The sequence below is a fragment of the Megascapheus bottae genome, chromosome 30 (assembly GCF_031878675.1).
Source record: "Megascapheus bottae isolate mThoBot1 chromosome 30, mThoBot2.hap1, whole genome shotgun sequence".
NCBI lineage: Eukaryota > Metazoa > Chordata > Mammalia > Rodentia > Geomyidae > Megascapheus > Megascapheus bottae.
In genome coordinates, this window is record NC_143538.1 from 962,187 (window position 1) to 983,302 (window position 21,116).

General features: G+C 47.7%; 1 protein-coding gene across 2 annotated transcripts in view; it reads left to right on the forward strand.

Moving 5' to 3' along the window:
• The first annotated feature begins 511 nt into the window (after positions 1-511).
• The window catches only part of Ube2q2 (ubiquitin conjugating enzyme E2 Q2), a 32,888-nt gene continuing 12,283 nt past the window's right edge, over positions 512-21,116 (forward strand). The window contains exons 1-6 of one of the 2 annotated variants that reach the window (XM_090321622.1): positions 515-965; positions 9,128-9,229; positions 13,845-13,949; positions 18,216-18,272; positions 19,818-19,955; positions 20,906-20,990. In XM_090321622.1, coding sequence (XP_090177748.1) covers positions 774-965; positions 9,128-9,229; positions 13,845-13,949; positions 18,216-18,272; positions 19,818-19,955; positions 20,906-20,990 — 679 coding nt within the window. In that variant the 5' untranslated portion in view covers positions 515-773. Of the gene's footprint in view, positions 966-9,127; positions 9,230-13,844; positions 13,950-18,215; positions 18,273-19,817; positions 19,956-20,905; positions 20,991-21,116 lie in introns of both variants that reach the window. The other variant, XM_090321621.1, reaches the window with a different exon arrangement.

A 21,116-nucleotide genomic window follows, 5' to 3' on the forward strand; every position in this document is an offset into this window, starting at 1 on the left:
GGCGGGGGCGGAGTCAGGGCGGGGAGGGGGCGGGGCGGTCATCCTCGGACCTCTCCCGCGGGGTCCGCCCAGCCCGGGACCCGGGTCAGGTGAGTGGGTGGCCGCCGGGAGGAGTCGCCCCCCCCCCCGGGTGCGCGCAGGCGCGCGCGCGTCCCCGCCGCGGCGCCGACGTGGCCGGCGCCAGAGGCCGCGCACGTGTTTGGCCTCGGGCGGAGGCGCGCGCACGCGGGGCGGGGCGGGGCTTCGTCTCGGGGGCGGGGCCTCGCGCGGGGCGGGGCCTCGCGCCGCTCCACACGTGCTCGGCCCTCCCCTCCCCCGCCCCCGAGGCCTGGCTCGGGCCCGCCGCGGGGAGGTCACCGGCGAGGCGGGGGGCGGCCGGGCGGGGTGCGCGCGCACCCGCGGGCGGCGGGCACGCGCCGCGGCGGGCGCTCCGCGGGCGCGCGCGCGGAGGGGCGGGGACGGGGCCAGCCCTTTCCCGGGCGAGGGCGAGGACGGGGGCGGCGTCGCGGTCGCCCTTTTAAGCCGCGGGGCCGCCGCCTCCTGCCGGTGGAGTCGGTTACAAAGGCGGCCGCGGCTCGCGGAGGCCGCGCGCCCCTCGCCATTTTCCCCAGCCGCGCTCCGACGCGGGTCGTCGTCGTAGCGGGAAAGGCGGAGCCGTGAGAACGCGGCCCCGGGCCGGGCCCCGCGGGGGCGGTCGCGGTTGCGGCCGCCGTGACGGCGACTTCAGGTCAGACGCTTCTCCCCGCACCCCTCCTCCCGGAGATGAGGGGAAGATGTCGGTGTCAGGGCTCAAGGCCGAGCTGAAGTTCCTGGCGTCCATCTTCGACAAGAGCCACGAGCGATTCCGCATCGTCAGCTGGAAGCTGGACGAGCTGCACTGCCAGTTCCTGGTGCCGCCGACGCCGGCGCCGCCCGGCAGCCCGCACCCGCCGCCGCCGCCGCTCACCCTGCACTGCAACATCACGGTGAGGGGGGCCGAGGGGAGGGGGGGGAGGGCGCCCCGAGTCCCCCAGCCCGGGGCGCCGCCCCACCCCCACCTCCCCGGGCGGGGCGGGGCGGGCGGGCGGCCGGCCACGCCCCCGCGCCGCGATTGGCCGGCGCGGGGCCGGGGGGCGGGCCGCGGGGGCGGGCGCCTCGGGGGCCTTTTGGTCCCTGGCGGCCCCCGTCCGCGCCGGTTGCCTTGGCAGCCCGCGGCCGCGCCTCGGGGCCCGCGGCGTCCCGAGGCCCCTGAAGGGATTTTTTTTAATTTCGTTTTTTTTTTTTTTCTTTTTAAATTTCCTACAGAAGTGTTCACCCCTGGGCTGGTCTGGTTTGTTCTCTTTAAGTTTAATTCCGTCGTGCCTTGTGGGGGCGGGGCGCCCCCTCCTCCGCGCGGGCCCCGCCGCCTCAGCTTCACTCGGAGCTGTCGCCCGCGTCCTCACCGGACGGTGGTGAAAGCCGGCGTGGAGGCGGGTCGGGTAGGCCTGGGGGCCGCGGGACCCGCGGGGCTCCTCCGCGGCTCAGGCTGGGGAGGCGCGGGCGGGAGGCCGAGGAGGAAGGGGTGAGCTCGGAGCCCGGCGCGGGGCGGGCGCGGGGCGGGCGCGGAGGAGGCCCGAAAGGGCCGCAGAGTCGCTCGGGTCCCTGGGGAAACTGTGTCCGGGACCAGAAGCGGCCGTGCGCAGTGCTGCGTGGCCTCCGTTCTCCCAGCAGGGGCTTGGGGGTTTTTTTGTGGCGGGGGGAGCGGGGCTGGGGCTCGAAGGCAGGGTCTGGATGCTGTTCCCCAGTGGGTTTTTTCTCAAGTGTTCTAACCCCACTTGAAGAGCCAAGGTCCACTTCCGCTTCTTTCTTTCTTTTTTTTTGGTGCCTCATCGGGGATGCGAATGTCATGGCTGGGCACCGGTGCCTCGCACCTGTAATCCTAGCTACTCAGGAGGCTGAGATCCGAGTTGGCACCACGCCTTGAGCTGAAGAGCTCAGGGACAAGGCCAGGCCCAGAGTTCAAGTCCCAAGACGGGGGGGGGGGGGCGGGGGGGGGGGGAGTCTCATGGACTTGACTAGGTGGAGTAGAACTATGACCCTCGGATCTCAGCCTCCTGTGTAGCTGAGATGAGGTGTGAGGCACCAGAGGAGAAATGAAGAAGGTTGAGTTAGATTCGGTAGGAAATAATGGATGGGTACGGTCTGAAGAAGCTGTTAAAACCGAGCTGCTGGTGAACGGTGACAGACATAAGGTAATTGTGATAGGTGCTCAATTCGAGGAGGTGCTTTATTATGGAAAGACATCACACATTCAACAGTTGAACCGAGGAGACAAACACTGTTTCCAATCTTGTTTTATCACTCTTTCTGGGTACCATGTGTCTCAGATAACGACTCTTTAAACATGGATGGTTGTTTTGATGAAATCTTCCACAGCTTGTTTATGTTGCTTGAAAGGAAAAGAGCAAGGAAAAAAAAATAGGGTTGGACTTCAAATACCAGGACCTTCTATGGTGTGTGTGTGTGTGTGTGTGTGTGTGGTGTTTTCTTCCCCTTCTACTGATATTTTTCCCCCCTAAAAAAAGCTTGTGGCTTATTAAAAGAATTAATGAGTTTGAAATCTTCTGTAACTTCTCAGCTACCTAGATGTTTATCTCTTTTCCTTGCTAAATCTTGCCTGGCTATACTTGCTAAGCACCATTTCCTTTCTTGTAACATTTGAAAGGATGGCATTTGAATAATCCTCTGAAGACACTTATCTCAGCTTTCTAAACCAGGCGTTTCTTCTATGTGGAGGCTCCTCTTCCCTCCCTCCCTGTCACCCCAATCTGTTTGTGCAAAGCTCCCTGTCCTTTCTCAGTTCTTAACTATTTATGCCTTTGTTACATTTTCTTCTTTCTTTTTGTCAGTACTGGGGCTTGAACTCTGGGCTTTGGCACTGTCCCTGAGCTCTTCAGTTTAAGGCTCTACCACTTGAGCCTTAGACTCTACTTCTGGCTTTTTGTGGTTCACTGAAGCTTCAAGAGTCTTCTGAACTTTCCTGTAGGGGCTGGCTTCAAACCAGGGCCTTCAGATCTCAGCCTCTTGAGCAACTGGCATTATAGGCATGAGCCACTGGTACCTGGCCAGAATTTCTGTTTTTTGGGGGGAGGTGGGGAATAGCGACAGGAAAAATACTGTCCAATTATATTCTATGCTTTTTTTTTTTTTTAACCTGTGACTGTATGTCTGAAATGGGGGTATGGGACAGTTAGGGTCTCCAGCCTATTTTTTTACAGGTTTCTCCTGTGCTTTCCATCAGCTGGCCTGTCTGTCCATACTAATAATTGTGTATGGCTCTCAAATGATGTTGTAAAATCGAAATGGCCCTTGACCCCACCTCTGCCAGGGCAGCCACCATCTAGCTATATATGAATAGAAGTCTGAACTGCCTTGAAAATAAGCTGCCAAAAGTGGCGAAAGGGCCATGGCTAGCCCGGAAATAATACAGTCACGTTCACTGAGGTTTGAGAGCAAGCCTGGGATCTGACTTCGTGGGGGCAGGAGTGAAGAACAGAACATACATAGGCGCTTTACTTTCCAAGCCCAGGGAATTGAGCTGTTTTTATTGTGCTTTGTAACTTTGTCTTGAACTAGAGTATGAAATGCTCTTTTTCAACTTCAAGGAGCCTTTGGTGTTTTGTGATACACACTTAAGTATTGTTTTTCCATTTTCGGTAAACACACCTAATTGCCAGTCAGCGCTAACAGTTGTGTGTGTGTGTATATGTGTGTGGCACACACCCCACTACACACACACACACACACACACACACACACACACACAGCTTGTTTTAATGACATGTGCAGCTTATTTTTACAGCTGCTTTCTTTAGTCCTTTGGAAATACTTGCCAGAACCTGTCAACCCCCCTTACTCCTTTTATGGGCTTGGTGGTAGCTGAAAACTCTTGGTGGGGAACTGGAATAAAGAAATCTGTCTCATTCCAGCACGGTGGCTCACTCCTATAATCCTAGCTACTCAGGAGACTGAGATCTGAGGATCAAGGTTCAAAGCCAGCCAGCACACAGAGGACCTGAGACTCTTACCTCCAAATAACCTCTAGAAAACAGAAAGTGGGGCTTGACTCAAGATAGCTCTTCAGCCTTGAGCTGAAGAGCTCAAGGACAGTGCCCAGGCCGAGTTCAAGCCCCATGACCCATAAAGAAAAGAAAAAAAAAAATCTCTCTGAGAAAGTAAATTAATTGGTAAATAAAAACTTTATTCTTTATATTATTTACATAATGAAAATCACTTTTTCTTCAGGAGTGACTTTTGTTGTGGTTGTTTCATCAGTCGTGGGGCTTGAAATGTTCTATCACTTGTGCCACAGCACCACTTCTGGCTCTTTCTGTGTATGTGGTACCGAGGTATTGAACCCGGATCTTCATACATGCTAGGCAAGCTCTCTATCACTAAGCCAAGTTCCCGGCCCCTGGAATGACTTTTGATGGAACATTTTTGTTTAGCTGATTTTGTTTCCTGCGACAGGAAGCTCTTAAGGCAAAAATCTATGCTGGGCCCTGGTGGCTCAAAAGGCTGAGATCTGAGAGGGTTTTGGTTTAAAGTCAACCCAGGCAAGAAAATCCATAAGACTTATTTCTGATTAATCACCAAAAAGCCAGAAGTGGAGCTGTAGCTTCAGTGGTAGAGGGTCAGCCTTAAGCAAGAAAAGCTTGGGGCAGCCCAGGCTCTGAGTTCAAGCCCCAGGACCAGCACAAAAAAAGACTCCCAGAGGGAGAGATTTATTTAGTCATTTGGTAGTTAGGATCTTAAGAGAATCACTTACTAGGGCCTCTCTATATAAAATAATACCTGGAAATGTAATAAAAATAGCATAGATAATACTGTGTTCCCCGTGTGAGTCTGCGTAGGAAAGCTCTTTGGCAGTAATACTGTATTCTGCAAATTGTAATAAAAATAGGATACCAAGCCACAAGTGGCTTCATTATGGTGACACAACATCTGATTCGGGAAATGCTTCCTAACATTTTTTTTTAGGGGATATAAGGCCATGCTGTTGAAGTCTTCAGTTTTGTTTTTCTGGTCGTATGGGTGTGGGGAAATGGTGAGTTGGTCTCCCTGAAGAGCCCGGGGTGTGCTCATCCCCCTCCTCACGGAGCTCGGCCCTGGGGCTCCTGACTTAGCTTCGGGCCAGAAGGGATTAGTGTCTTGAGCTGTCTGACCAGTGAAGAGTGAGACTCCTCCAGTCCAGTCCTGCCCTGCCCTCACCCTACCTTTATGCCCTTTGAGAGAGGAGACTTCACTTTCCCTGTATGCATGGTGTGTGTGTGTGCGTGCCCGTGTGCATGTGTGCATGCGCGCGCACGCACAGGTCCTGGAGCTTGAACTCAAGGCCTGGGCACTGTCCCTGAGCGTTTTTTTTTTCTTTTCTCCCCCCCTCCCCCCAAGGCTCTACTTCTAGCTTTTTGGTGGTTAATTGCAGATAGGAGTCGCATGGGCTTTTCTACCTGATCCACAGTCCTCAGATCTCAGTCTGCATAGCTAGGATTATAAGCACGAGCCCCCCAGTGCCCAGCGGGATGGTGGTTTTGAATAAGCATGATAGAGAAATACCTGGGCCAGCCGGCGGAAGTTAGGCTTCTTAAGTTTAAGTAATCTCTGCTAAGGGAAAGCATTGCTGAAGGGTAATTATGGGGCTGTCTTGTCCTGAGACCTTTGTGACAGCGGTCTGCTATATCTTCTAAAGGTCATTCTGGAAGACAGTTCCTATCATGATCCTCAGATCTCAGCCTCCTGAGTAGCTAGGATTACAGGCGTGTGCCATTGGTGCCCGACTTTTGTTCAGGTTTTCTGTGAAGGGAGAAGAGTAGCACAGGCGCCCAGGGGAGCCATATAGGTTAATATAAATGGTGACTGAATAGTTCTTCCCAGGGAGAAGTTTGGGGTACCAGGCAAGAAGTGGGAAAGTCAGCAGGTCCTGATGTTTCTGGGGTTTACTCCTTTACATGCTTAAAATGGTATTTAAAAGGGCTGGGCATGGGAGCTCCGGCCTGGAACCCCAGTTACCTGGTGGGAAGTGGGGAGATTGCCGTCTAAGGCCAACTCCAGGGTAAAACAAATGTCAGTGAGTCAGTATCTCAACAGACTGGGTGAGAGCTGTGGCTCCTATGACTCCCATTTCAAGGGAGGCAGAAGTAGGAGGACTGGGCCCCAAGGCCTGCCTTGGGCAAAAACCAAGACCTTATCCAAAAAATAGAAGTGAGGAGGACTAAGGCATGGTTCAGGTCCTAGGAACACCAAGAAAGTGTTGAGAGTAGATGCTTTTCTTTCTGGTGGCTGTTTAAACGAATACTTAACACATTATAAATCCATTACATTGCCACTATAAATGTTTCTGTATGCACAGTGATACATATTTTCTGGATTTATTTGGTGTCTGCTCTGTCTTTCACTTCCTGCATTCAGTATGTTGTGTGACATGCTGTTTTAGTGTAAAAAAAAAAAAAAGTGACCCAAATCTGGAAAAAGAAATAATTGAAGAGCCATGTTATGTAACTGTAAATTACATATTACATAAAATGTAAATTGTAATGTTTTGCTTTTCTACAAAATGATCTTCCTTGAAGTTGAGATCTTTGGTTCTTGTTTAGAATCATAGTAAACATCATGCATTGGTCATTTGGGAAATACTGGTCACTGTGTTCTTGTAAATGTTGATAAATTTCACTGTATACATCCAAATGTGTTCATGAGCAGTCTCGTGGGGTACCTTTGGGTAGCCTCATGCTCATACAGACACAAGGGTTCTAAAATTCCTTTTTTTTTTTTTTTTTTTTGCCAGTCTTGAGGCTTGAACCTCAAGGCTTGAGCATTTTCCTTGGGTTTTCTGAATGCTAGAGCTCTACCACGTGAGTCCCAGCACCACTTCTGGCTTTTCTATGTATGTGGACCTGAAGAATTGAACCCTGGTCTTTGTGCATGCTAGGCAAGCACTCTACCACTAGGCCAAACTCCCGGCACTCCTGATTCCTTCTTGTGAAAATACCTGTCAAAACCCCAACATGGAACAGTTGTTACTCTCTTCCCAGATAAGAACGATATTCCAAGAGTGAGGTCAAGGTGAACCCTGTGTCTTGTCACACACGTGGTTTTTTTTGGTCCAGTTTTCTGTGGGAGCAGTTCTGTTAAGCTTCCTGTGTTTTTCAGTGCAGTGTTAAGAAGATACATTTAAGTAGCAGCATTAACAAAAAATAACTTTTGGTGCTTGAACATAGACATTCTTCTTTATAGCTGAATCAGTTGTGCAGCACTTCCACACGTTTCCCAGAAATTTCACACAGCCTCACCCCTCTCCACGTCAATAGCTGGCATTGTTCTAGATTCATAGTTTGCAGATAATCTGTGTGAACTGTACTCATGCTTTTCCCTTCCTTGTGAGCCCAGGCCCTTCCTGCCAGCTTTCTCCCTTTAGAGTCTTTATCTCCTGCCATCCCCTGCTGAGCAGCAGCTTTCACTGAGAGTCTTGCTTCTGTTTTCATATATACTTGCAATGCATCTGTCACCCTAGCTACTCAGGAGGCTGAGATCTGAGGACCATGGTTCAAAGCCAGCCCAAGCAGAAAGAGTCTGTGAGACTCTTATCTCCAGTTAACTAGCAAGAAGCCAGAAATGGTGCTATGGTTATTTTTGCTCAAGGCAAAGTTCAGACAGTATCCTGGCCCTGAGTTCAAGTCCCAGGACCAGCATACACACACTCGCTTTCTGTCTGTAACAGATAAATCTCACACCTTCAAGAAATGGGTTTCTGTGGTCAGGAATCACAGATTCACCTGTGGTGGAGTGGTGGGGGAGGCTGTAGCCATTTCAAGGTTGGGCAGGGAGAGGCTGCCTCTGGGCTTGTCACACGGTTGTTGGCAGGGTGCTGGCCTCATCTGTGGACTTCCAGTGAGCTCTGATGGGCCAGAGGCCTTTTTTCGGTTCCTTTCCATAGGCGGAGGTAATGTGTCTCGAGGCCCAGGCTGCTGCCTTCATCAGGGAGCCACTGAAAGCAGGAGATGAAAGGCTGCATGTGGACCGAGGCCAGCCCGGCATCTGTCTGTTATTCTTCTGGCACTTGATGCGTTGAAGTGGCAGACACTTCCTCAGTCTCTTCTCTTTAGCTGTTACACTCTGATCGCCAAGTGTAGCGGTGCACAGCTGTCACCCCAGCCCCTGGGAGCAGAGGGAGCTCACGGCAGCCTAGCCTACGGGTGACTCAGAGCACAAAGCAAAGGCAAAAAAATATATAAATTACAGGAGGCATAGGAAGTTCTTAGGAATATTAATTAAGTAGAATGTATATATACTTTGCCTATGTGAGACAAGGTCTTCCTGTGCTGTTCCAAGCTAGCTTGTACTCATGATCTGCCTCAGTGTTAATTATAGGTATGCTACCTGGTTCATGACATGTTTCTAGTGGAGGAAAACACTTATCTCAGAGTAGCTTAAAAATAAGTAAATAAATAAATTTGGTGCTGGTTCTGAGGCTTGAACTCAGGGCCATTGCCACAGTCAGTGAGTTTTTTTTGTTTAAGCCAATGCTCTACCACCTGAGTGCAGCTCTACTTCTGGCTTTTTGCTGGTGGTGCTTAATTGGAGATAAGAGTCTCACAGACTTTCCTGTCCAAATGGACCTCAAACCCAGGTCCTCTAATCTCAGCCTCCTGATTAGGATTATAGGCGAAGCCCTATAATCCTGCCAGAGCCTGGCAGCAGCTTTATTTATTTATTTATTTTTGCCAGTCCTGGGCTTGAGCTCAGGGCCTGAGCACTGTCCTTGGACTTTCTCAAGGCTAGAGCTCTACCACTTGAGCCTTAGCACCACTTCTGGCTTTTTTTTTCTATGTATGTGGTACCAAGGAATTGAACCCGGGTCTTCATGCATGCTAGGCAAGCACTTTAACCACTAGGCCAAACTCCCGGCCCCAGCAGGTTTATTTTTGAAAGTCTATAAGGGAATTTGGTTTCTCCCTCCATGAGTTTTATTTTGTTACTTTTATATCCACTGATACATCTTAACTGAGTTCCATACTTACCTTGCTACTTAGTGGCATGGTTTAACTGTGCATCCAGATTGGTGTGTGTGTGTGTGTGACAGTGTGTTTTAATGTTTCTGTCTCTGTAACAGGAATCTTACCCATCTTCTTCCCCGATATGGTTTGTGGACTCTGATGACCCAAATCTAACATCAGTTTTGGAACATCTAGAAGATAACAAGAACAACAATTCGGTAAGAAAATAAGCCAAGCTATTTTTCCCCCTTTCTTGTTTTATATAGAAATTAAGTGTTAAGAGGTAGTATAAACTTAGAAGGGTTGAAAACTAGTCATTTGTTTGTTTTAAAGTTCTTGAAATTCTGCCTACAACCTGGTGTCTCTCCTCTCTCTCTTTCTCTTTCATAGATTCACACATTACACACAGACACACGTATAACCTTAATATAGATTAGGGAATTAGGGCTTTCTTTTCCCCTGCATTCTGACCATTAAGCCAGGCAAGCATTTCTGCAGAGCCTGTGAGCGGGGGTGGGAGGCAGTGTGAGCGAGGCAGTGGTGCAGCATCAGGTGATGCAGGGGGTAGTTTAGTTTATAAATTAGGTTCAGTAAGAGATTAACCACAACTAGTAATAAAATAGAAAATAGAAAAAGTGTGGCCCAAGTGGTATATAGTATTTATCCAGTAAGTGCAGGGCCCTGAGCTCAATTTCTCACAAAAGAGAGAAAGAAATTATAGCAATATGTTGTAACAACAGCTATTTAAGCTGGGTGCCTGTGGCTGACACCTATAACCCCAGCTACAGAGGTGGCTGAGATCTGAGGATTGAAGTTTTCCATTTAACATATTTGGGCCTTGGGTAAATAAAATTGGAGAATGTAAAACTAGTGTAAGAAGAGGTTACTGTGAAAAGGTATGTGTCTTCCCACTTTATGGACATGGAAAAATATTTCTTTGTGAATAAACTGTGAAAAAGCTAGTAAAATGAGACAAAACAGAAAGTTGAAATCTCCCATGATTTTTCTGCCTTATTTGACCTTTGTTGGCTATTGTCTGCCTTTCCCCCCCCTTTGCTAATGAAATACATATCCTTATGTATGTTTGAATAGTTCTGGTTATGTTTTATATAGCTTAATAGTTTTTTTTAATGTTAGCATTATGTTATTTCCCATCAAGTCATAAAGTCCCTACCAAGAAAAAAATCATTTGATTTGAAGGTAGTGTGATTGTGAAACTCCAGGAACCATTGGAAAAAAAAAATCACTTTTTTAGTGGTTCTGGAAGTGGCTCCATTATGAACACTTCAGACGAGTCTATCACTGCGCCATCCCAGCTCTTTAAAGAAGAGCAAGCAGAGTGATAAACAGGCACCGGGCACTGCTGCTCACACCAGTAACCCTAGCAACTCAGGAAGCTGAGCCCTGAGGATCACGACTGGAAGCCAGCCTGGGCCAAAAAAGATCTCCAATCTGCTGTCAAAAAGCTGAAGTATAATACACAGGGCCCCAGCCCTGAGTTCAAGTCCCAGGACTAGCATGCTAGGCAAGCACTAACATTGAGCCATATTCCTATCCCGATAGTCATTTATTTATTTATTTATTTTTTTTTACCAGTCCTGGGGCTTGAGCTCAGGGCCTGGACACTGTCCTTGGATACTTTTTGCTCAAGGCTAGCACTCTACCACTTGAACCACAGCACTACTTCTGGCTTTTTCTGTGTATGTGGTACTGAGGAATCAAACCCAGGGCTTCATGCATGCTAAGTGAGTGCTCTACCAGTAGGCCACACTCTCAGCCCTGGAAGATTGTGTTTTTAAGGCTGCACGAAAGTAAAAGATGAAAGTTGGATACTCAGGAACCATAATTGCATCTCAGCAGGGGAGGCAGGGCGTGGGCACCCTCAGCCTGCCCTCCTGCCCCTCTGAGAAAGGGGTCTCTGGCGACAGTGATGCCAGGTTGTAAAAGCAAAAGGATGGGGTCACCTTCCAGTGCATGGAACGCGCCATCGGACAGTCTCATGAAATTTAAGTAGGATGTATAATTAAATTAATTAAAAAAAATATTTTTTTATGCTAGTCCTGGGCTTGAGCTCAGGGCCTGAGCCCTGTCCTTGGGTTTTCTCAAGGCTAGAGCTCTACCACTTGAGCCACAGCACCACTTCCAGCTTTTTTCTATGTATGTGGTACCAAAGAATCAAACCCAGGTCTTCGGGCATGCTAGGCGAGCACTCGACCACTAGGCCACACTCCTGCCCCCAATTCAGTTTTTTAAAAAGTGGATTTACATGGAGGAAAAGTCAGCTCATCTTTCATTCCCACAGTGCCTCATAGTCTTATCTTCTAGGATAAGCTGGGTCACTCATGGATGTTGCCTTCCTGTTGGACTACAATGGATCTTGGCGTTGTCCTGTCCAGTGGTTCCTTTCTAGTCCCTGCCAGCACCCTCTGGAGCCTTGTCATAGTCAAGTGTTCCCTTGCTGGGACATTTCTTATTAAGGGCTCACCAGTAAAGCCTTGGTTGAATACAAATAATGGTTAGGTAGAAAAGTTCATGGTGAAAAGCATGCAGCCCATCTTTGTAGAGATCCAAGGTGTGCAGGTGGAAGCAGAGCACAGACCGTGGTGGGTGATCAGGTCCCTGTACGTGTGTGCTGGTTTATCTGTACTTTCCTATAGGAAGACACAGAAAATACTTAAAAATACGGGTTGGCTTCCATGTGCGGCTCTGTGCTGTGGGTGGGTAGAAGGACAGGAAGCGGCCTCTGGGATCCGGCTGTCCTTGGGCTCCACTGGGCCAGGCTCTGCTTCTTCTCTTCCTGCTTGCCTTAGCCACCTTTGAGTTCCACCTTTGCCCGCCTCTTTCTTCCTTTCTCATCCTGTGTTTCTCTGTCTCATCTCCATGACCCAGGCCTACATCAGCCCCGTCTCAGACCTGTTCATTCACCTGTCTATCCCCTGTAGACAGGAATCTCACTGTGTGAAATAGTGACATTGCAGCCGACATTCTGCCTGTGCCCCTTATTTTTGTGATTGTGAGTAGGACAGGCAAGGCTGCTCGCCTGTCTGTGCCTAACCCCGACTTCTTTTTTTATAGCTCTGTTTCTGAACTACAGAACCAGTAAGTTTTGAAGACCTGTCTATCTGGCTTGTGAATCGTTCTTAAGCCCTTCCCTTTGGTCTTGGGTCTTGTCCCCATCTCTCAGACACACTTATTTATGTATTTATGCATTTATTTATCTAACTATGTGTTTTGGGGGCGGGTAAAGCTGAATTTTCTAGAAGAGGTACTCCATTTGGCCTTGCCATACTGCTTTCTGCTATAGGCCTCTAGCCCCTCCCTAGTGGGGTGTCTCTGTGCCAGGTTGTGTCCCTCATCACCCAGGCCCAGCTGTGTTATGTCCTCAACATGAAATAGTTGAGTGGGTAGCCATTCTAGCGAGGGTTTTTTTCCTCCTCTCAAGCCAGTGGATTTTTGTGTGATCCTAACTTCCGCTTTCGCCTTCCTCATTCCTGCTTGCTTTTTTGTCAGTTCTAATCCTAGGTCTGTCTTCTTCCTCCCTCCTCATCATCTTTTCTTGCCCAGAGACACCCAGGAAAATGGCTCCTAGCTAAGGGAAGTAAGCTGCAGTTTGCGGCTTGGAATATGGATCATTCTTCTTAAACGTCCCTGGTTACACTTGCAAATTGAAAATAATTTTAAACAGGGAAGAGCATACTTGTGCACACAAGTTTACCTTGCTTACTTGCTTATAGTAAACACACTTACGAAATATTGTGGATCCAGAAATGGAAACACCTTCAAGAAGGTTGCTATTCCTGCCAGTTCCTCTGGTGGGTGTTTTGGATAGGTGGGAAGTTTGCTGGAGTCTGTACCAGTCACTCTGGGCAGGTGGTAACGTTTTGGTTTTATGGACAGGGCACCCCAGCTCCTCCATATTCCCAGGCTCGGCTCTGTGGGGCCACACGTGCTGTTGTTCTTTTGAATGAACACCACCGTGTCATTGGGATTTTATAATCTACACCCACAGTACCACCGGTTGTTTTGTTAGCTTACTCTGCTGTGCGAGGGTCTCTTGTCCGAGATGACTTTCTAGGAACAGAGGGTGGTGGGTAGAAGTTGGACGGTGTCTGCGGCACCCTCCCTTGGCCCTTCTGTTGCTGTGGTTTTGCCAGGGGTCAGTTGTAGGGTTTATAGTCCATGCATTGCACGTTGGTGTTTTGTTTTGGTACCAGTCTTGGGTTTGAACTCAGCCTGGGTACTGTCCCTTAGCTCTTTTCCTCAAGCTAATGATTTAACCACTTGAGCCACAGCTCCACGTCCGACTTTTTTGGGAAGTTTATTGGACATAAGAGTCATATAGGGGCCGGGAGTTTGGCCTAGTGGTAGAGTGCTTGCCTAAGCATGCACAAGGACCCAGGTTCGATTCCTCAGTACCACATACATAGAAAAAAGCCGGAAGTGGTGCTGAGGCTCAAGTGGTAGAGCTCTAGCCTTGAGAAAGTCCAAGGACAGTGCTCAGGCCCTGAGCTCAAGCCCAGGACTGGCAAAAAAAAAAAAAAAAAGAGTCATATAGACTCAAAGGCTGGCTTTGAACTATGCTCCTCACATCTCAGCCTCCTGAGTAGCTACCCACTCAGACATTAGCTCCAGCACCTGCCTCTTTTAAGTAGTATTTTCTTATATTTAGCAGTCCTTGAAAATACATTTAAAGACTTATTGTCCCCATAGGCCTCAGTTGAGCAGGAACAAGGGTTCTCAGATTCTTCTCGATTGATGCAGTAGTTGTAGCGTTATTTAGTGTCATCTAAGGCTCCTTTTAACACAATGCTTATTTACTGAAATGTTTTGTAGCTTCGTCAGCAGTTGAAGTGGTTACTCTGTGAACTCTGCAGATTATATAACCTTCCTAAACACCTGGATGTTGACATGCTAGATCAGCCACTCCCCACGGGTCAGGTAAAGTAACGCTCCTCCAGTGTTCACCATTTCAGATGCATTGTCTCAACTGATACTATGATTTTTCTTCCAATGCTTAACCAACTTCATGTAGACAAGCGAGGGTTGTGTGTGCCCATGGAGTTGCTTTGTTTTATCATGGGCACTAAAAATACCTTTCCCATTCTTTGGAGCTGCCTCTATTTCTGCGAGAGCCCCTGCCCCCCCCTCACCGTTCTCTGTGTTGCTTTTGATTGTGTTCCTGATTTCTGTAAAAGTTCCTCACCCTTACTTATTCTGCCTGAAGAATGTCTGCCCCAAATGTGGTACCCCAAGCATCAAGAATGTCCCCAGCTCCTCCCCTGGCCCCGGGTTCTTGGTTTGCCTTTTCAGGCCTGGTGTATTGACTTTCCCTCCATTCCCTGAGGATTTAGCTCTGGCACCATCTCCACACATATGCCTGCCTCAAACACCTTTCTTATCATACTTCCCGTTACAGTGTCTTCCTGTGTAATTCTTGGTTTGGAGAAACTAAGAATTACATTTGATCTCTTTCTGCAGTCCCTCTCTTCTGCACCCACTGGCCCTTCTGAACTGATCTTGGTAAGGTGGGCCTCGGAGCCGTCACCCCACGGTTTCTCTTGTCTGGTCCCAGAGGGGAATCCATTGTTTCCTGGATTCTTGGCTTAGAGCTCATTTCTCACGTTGTCTGAGCATATGCCAAGCAAAAGCCAGAGAAAGTAAGGGAGCTAGTGTGCTCTTGGGGCTCCAGCTTCTGAGATAGCCAGTGCAGGCAGCAGAGGGTTCACGTTTTATCCTGCTTTGTTGTTTGCTTCTGTGGTTAGGTGGCGCCTAGCTGCTGTGCCTCAGCGCCCATCGCTAAAGTGACGGCTTAGCCACCACTTACCTTGCTGGTTTTTTTTTGTTGTTGTTTCATTTTTTTTTTGTGGCTGGTTCTAGGCCTGGGATCTATCCCTGATTTTTGTTCAAGATTAGTACTGTACCACTTGAGCTGTAGCTCCACTTTTTGGGGTTCACTGGAGATGAGAGTCTCCCAGCCCTGCCTGGGCTCTGGGCTGGCCTCAGACCTCAGACTTCTGGTCGGCTAGGGTTACTGTTGTTGCACCCAGCCACCCTCCATCTCCCCCCCCCCTTTTTTTTTTCTAATGTTGGCAATACAAAAGGAAATTTTATTTCATTGTTCAGTTTTCATAGTTGGAAATAATCTATTGAGTAATATTTATCCCCTTTCAAAGTGTATTTCAGAATTATTCACATTTTTTTCCCCTCCACTCTTGATTTCTTAAGTAGTCCCTTAGATTTGTATGTCCTGGGGCTTGACCTCAGGGCCTAGGCACTGTCCTTCACACTTTTTGCTCAAGGCTGGCACTCTGCCGTCTGAGCCACAGCACCATTTCTGGCTTTTTCTGTGGATGTGGCACCGAGGAATTGAACCCAGGGTTTCATGTGTGCTAGGCAAGTACTCTGCCACTAGGCCATGTTCCCAGCCCCAATGCTTTGTTTTTTGAGCTTGGCTGGTCTCGTTCAGCATGATATCCTCTAACTGTGTCAATTTTCCTGTGAATTACATTTCGTGTGTGTGTGTGTGTGTGTGTTGGGTACCTGGTTGTTCATTATAGACTGTGCCTACCATCTTATATGGATATAGAATCTAAATTCTGAGTTACCTGACAGAATGACCTCATTTGAATCATCCTTTTATTCCTATAGTGAACATCATTAGAATGGGAATATTAATGGTTTATTTTGGGATTTCTTTTTACTTCTCTTAAGACTATAATTTATTTTCTTTTTTTGGTGGCTAATTGGAGATAAAGTCTCTTAGATATGCCTGCTTGGCTGGCTTTGAACTATGGTCCTCAGATCTCAGCATCCTGAGTAGCTAGGATTACAGCTGTGAGCCATTTAGCTTGCTGGTGTGTGTGTGTGTGTGTGTGTGTGTGTGTGTGTGTGTGTGTGTGTGTGTGTGTGTGTGTGTGTGTGTGTGTGTGTGTGTGTGTGTGTGTGTGTGTGTGTGTGTGTGTGTGTGTGTGTGTGTCCGTGTGTCCATCCATGCGTGTGTGTCCATCCGTCGGTCCGTCCATCCAGTTCTGGGCTTGAACTCTGGCCCTGGGAGCTGTCCCTGCTCAAGGCTAGTACTCTACCACTTGAGCCGCAGCTCCGCTTCTGGCTTTTTGGGGTTCATTGGAGACAAGAGTCTCACAGCCTTACCTAGGCTGGCCTCAGACCACTTGTGCTAGGGACCTTTAGGGTGAGTTGTTGGTACCAAACCCTTGGGGGAATGAGAGCATCCCCTCATCCTCCTTCCTGTGCTCACTGGGTTCTGGGTGAGGAATAAGGAGCTGCGAGTTCACAACCATTAGGCCCTTACATTGCACCGGTGTGTGCACCTGGCCCACCAATCCCAAATCATGGGTTTCCTTTTTTTTTTTTTTGCCAGTCCTGGGGCTTGAACTCAGGGTCTGGGCACTGTCCTTGGACATTTTTTGCTCAAGGCTAGTACTCTGCCACTTGAGCCACAGCACCTTCCTGGCTTTTTGTTATTGTATGGTACCAAGGAACTGAACCCAGAGTTTTATGCATGCTAGGCAAGTACTCGACTACTAGGCAGTGCTCCATGGCTTTCTTAAGAATCTCCCATGTCATAGTATCCTAAGATCAGATGCCTGTGCACTGCTGAGATCTTGGTTGGCTTAATTTTGTTTCTAGATCTTTGAAATATTCAAGATCCCTATCAAAGCCACATTTGTGGTTAGAGACATGTTTATGTGCCTTTTCCTGGAGAGCTTGTCTTTTGGAACTTTACTAAGCCTGGACACGAAAGCCTTTTCCACTGAAAAGTCCACTGACATTATTTGTAAATCAGCAGTGCATTGTGCTTTATAGAGACATATATTAAATAATATGTTTTCAAAAAATTGAGGGCTGGGAATGTGGCCTAATGGTAGAGCGCCTGCCTACCATGCACAAAGACCTGGGTTCAATTCCTTGGTACCACATACATGGTACAAAAAAAAAAAAAGCCTAACATGATGCTGTGGCTCAAGTGGTAGACTTCTAGCCTTGAGAAAGCCCAGGAACAGTGCCTAGACTCTGAGTTCAAGGTCCAGGATTGGCAAAAAATAAAGAAGAAAGAAAAAAGAAAATTGACTCTTGAATGTGATGATTATTTTCAACTCTTTTGGGGAGGAGGGAGCTTTTTCTTTCAAGGCTAGTGCTCTACGACTTGAATCACAGCTTCACTTCTATCTTTTTGCTGGTTAATTGGAGATAAGAGTTTCCCGGACTCTGTAGGGACTGACTTTGACCTGTGATCCTCAGATCTCAGCCTCCTGAGATATGAGCTACCAGCACCCAGCATATTTTCATTATATTTACTTTTACAGAGTTTCTGTTCCTTTATTAAATGTCTGAGCTTTTAAAATGTAAGTTAATTGAATTTATATACAGGTTAATACATTTCAAGTCAAAAAGGTTGACACTTTAGGAATCAGTTGGAGTATTCATTAGAAACAATTATATACTCATAAGTAAAATTTTCATATAAAAAATTGAAACATATTTTACCTTTCTTAATATATAACTAGTTGTGTTTATTCCTTAGACCTCTATTACATTGAATCATTATTATTATTATTATTTTTTGCCAGTCCTGGGCCTTGAACTCAGGGCCTTGGGTTTTTGCAAGGCTACCACTCTACCATTTAAGTCACAGCACCATTTCTGGCTTTTTCTGTGTATGTGGTACCAAGGAATCAAACCCCAGTCTTCATGCATGCTAGGCAAGCACTCTACCAGTAGGCCACACTCCCGGCCCTACATTGAATTATTTAGAATGAATTCTTGCCAAGCACCAGTGGCTCAGATTGGTAATCCTAGATACTCAGGAGGCTGAGATCTAAGGATTGTCATTCAAAGCCAGCTGGGTCAGGAAAGGCCGTGAAGCTTATTTCCAATTAAACACCAAAAAGCCAGAAGTAGAGCTGTGTGGTTCAAGTGGTAGAGTGTCCAGACCCTGAGTTCAAGCACTAGGACTGGCACACACACACAACAACAAACCAATAACAATAAAACCAGAATGGATTCTTTTTTAAGAAGCTGATAAATGTTATCTGGATTTAAAAAGAAATGTTCAACTTTTAATAAGCTGTCAGTGGAGCTGTTGTGAATTGGTTGACAGTTTGTCCTTGAAGCTTTGAGAGCAGGTTTTGTGTGTACTCTTTGGCATACATAGCATACGTGGTAATTTTTTGTTTCCTGTCTCAGAATGGAGCAACGGAAGAGGTGACCTCAGAAGAGGAGGAGGAGGAAGAGATGGTGGAAGTAGGTATTTATGTAAGAACCACCTTTCATAGATATCGCCTTTTTGCCAGTATTAGCAAGGCCTGGGCCTTGAGCCACAGGGCTACTTCTGGCTTTTTCTTAGTAGTTTATTAGTGAGTAAGTGTCTCATGGATTTTCCTGTTTGGCCTGGCTTAAAATCACGATCCTTGAATATCAGCCTCCAGTGCCCAGCTTTCTGATCTCCTTGTAAATTGGTGTGACATGGAAGAATGAATGGATAACATCATGTATTTAGAAAGATAGGTGATTTCTAAATTCTGATTCTACCTCTAATTAATGATAATGCTTTGAGCAAATTGTTTTGTCTGACTTCTGTGGGTTTGATTTTGCAGGAGAGTTCTTAATAATTAGCATTACATTTAATAGCTGAGTTGAAGTAGAAGAACTTGAAATAATTAGGACTGTCAGAACTTCTGCATTGACCTATGTATGCTTAAGAGCAGCCAATAGTGTGAGGAGAGTGCTGAGGGGTGTGCTGAGGATGTCCTCTCAGGGACTTTTTCCAGATCCTTTTCTAGCCTTTGTCCCTAAGTATCAAAGTTAATGTTACTAAGGTCAGGCAAGATGGTGGACTAGAACTGTCTGCGATTCTCTCTTTGTGGATCGTGCCAGTCAGTGTTACAGAAGAGACTGGATTCTAAAGTGAGAGAAGGAGGAATAGCGCCAGAATCAAAACAGAAATGACAGCTTGCCCCCAAACTATGACAGATGCTTGCCTAGCAGGGAGGAGGCACTGAGGTATGCCTGCGTCCTGTAATGCACAAGAAATCACCAACTGAAAGGACACATGTGACTGAAGTCTCCACAAAATCTTGACCCCAGCAATATAAATCTCAGTGAAATTTATGAATTTATCTTACTAAATTTATAAATAAACAAGGACCAGTGATTGACAGCAGAGGACTTGAGTAATATTGAAAAGGAAGAAAGAAAGCTCAATAAATACATGCAGTGAAATAAATGAGCCGGTTGTGGGGGCTTGAACTCAGAGCCTGGGCACTGTCCTTGGGCTTTCTCAAGGCTAGCACTTTATCACGTGAGCCACAGCACCACTTCTGGCTTTTCCTGTGTATGTGGTACTGAGGAATGGAGCTCAGAGCTTTGTGCATGCTAGGCGAGCACTCTACCACTGGGTCATGTAAGAACCTGGCAAGCTTAGCTGCTTACTCTCTGGTTTTGTGGGCCCTACTGAAGCTCAGGGCTGCTCTCTCTGAGCCCGAAGGTGGAGAAAAGTCACTATGCTCTTATTAAAATGACTCTTAGCTCAGGTCACTGAGTGCTGGTGATTCTCTTGCTGGGGTGGGGGGGGGTCAGGTTCCCCCAAAGTGGCTGAGCTGTTACGGGCCTCATTCCCAGCATATGAAGCCATGTTTAAACTAACTTAGCAGATTCAGAGGACTCACTTGAGAGAGTTCAGATACACAACTAGAGAGTAGAAACAACTGAAGGAGAGGTCCTGGTGCAAAAAAAAAAGTCCCGAAGAAAAGTAACTTGGATCCACTAATGGTGTCACTGTTTTTGCAGGATGTGGAAGACTTGGATCACTACGAGATGAAGGAAGAACTTATAAATGGGAAAATGGCAGAGGATGAAGGGATTGAAAAAGAAAATTTAGCAATATTAGAGAAAATTAGGAAAACTCAAAGGCAAGACCACTTAAATGTAAGTGGGTAAAACTCTGGAACCCAGCTGTTTGTGTTTATGTGTAATATTGGGCACTTCATGAAATCTGTAGCTGCTCAGTAGATTAGAAAGCAGGAGGATTATGTTCCCAGGCCAGCCAGAAATCCCTCAAGTCTCCACCTCTAACAGGCTCTAGGCCTGGCTCAGGTGGTAGAACACCAGCTGTGAGCAAGCAAGCCAAGCAAGATGGCAGGTGCCAGTATGGAGGGTGGGGCAGGGTGGGAAGGGGGAGGTACCAGCCTCCGCTGGGCTTGATGGTCCCCACTGTAATCTCAGCGCTTGGGAGGCTGAACTGAGAGGATCATGGGTTACAGGTTAGCCTGGGCTATAGCAGGACCCTGCCTGAAATCCAACCCAAAATATGGTGCCACCTCAGTTCTCCTTCCCCATTCCCGTCGTGGTGGTGGGCTCAGTGCTGTGGTTAACGGGGACACTGGTCTGCTGCCAGCTGCTCTGTGCCCTGTGTGTGGATCGTCTGACCTCCGGGCACACCCCCTTCCCCTCCTCCCCACCTCGCCTCAGACCATGGGCTCCAGGGGTTCAGATTCAGCGTCTTCTCTGTGAAGCTGCTCTTGGCTTTACCCTGCCCGCACCGAACCAAAAGAAATCTTCTCATGCAGCATATCTGGATGAGGGCCTGAGCTCCGGCTCTGAGCTCAAGGCTAGAGCTCTGCCACTTTGAGCCACAGCGCCATTTCTGGTTTTTTAATGGTTCTTGGAAATAAGGGTCGCACAGATTTTCTTGCCCAGACTGGCTTTGAACCATGACCCCCACCCAGGATGGCAGGCGATAGCACCAGGGCCTGGCCTGTTTTGTCTTAATGTTGAGTAGGGATCTGGTTTTACAAGATCTTGATAACAGGTTCAGATGCCTTCACTGTTTCCATTCTTGACTCTGGACTATATAAATGGCAGGTTCTCTGTTTCAGGGTGCAGTGTGTGGTTCAGTGCAAGCTTCAGATAGACTCATGAAAGAACTCAGGGACATATACCGATCACAGAGCTACAAGTCAGGTAAGGAGCTCGGGGTCTACTCCTGGCTTGCTGTCCTGCCCTCCTGATAGTGTTCTTTCTTACTGTGGAGGGATTAGAATGTTCCAGAAGATACATGAGATAGAATGAGATGAGTTCTCTGTTTTG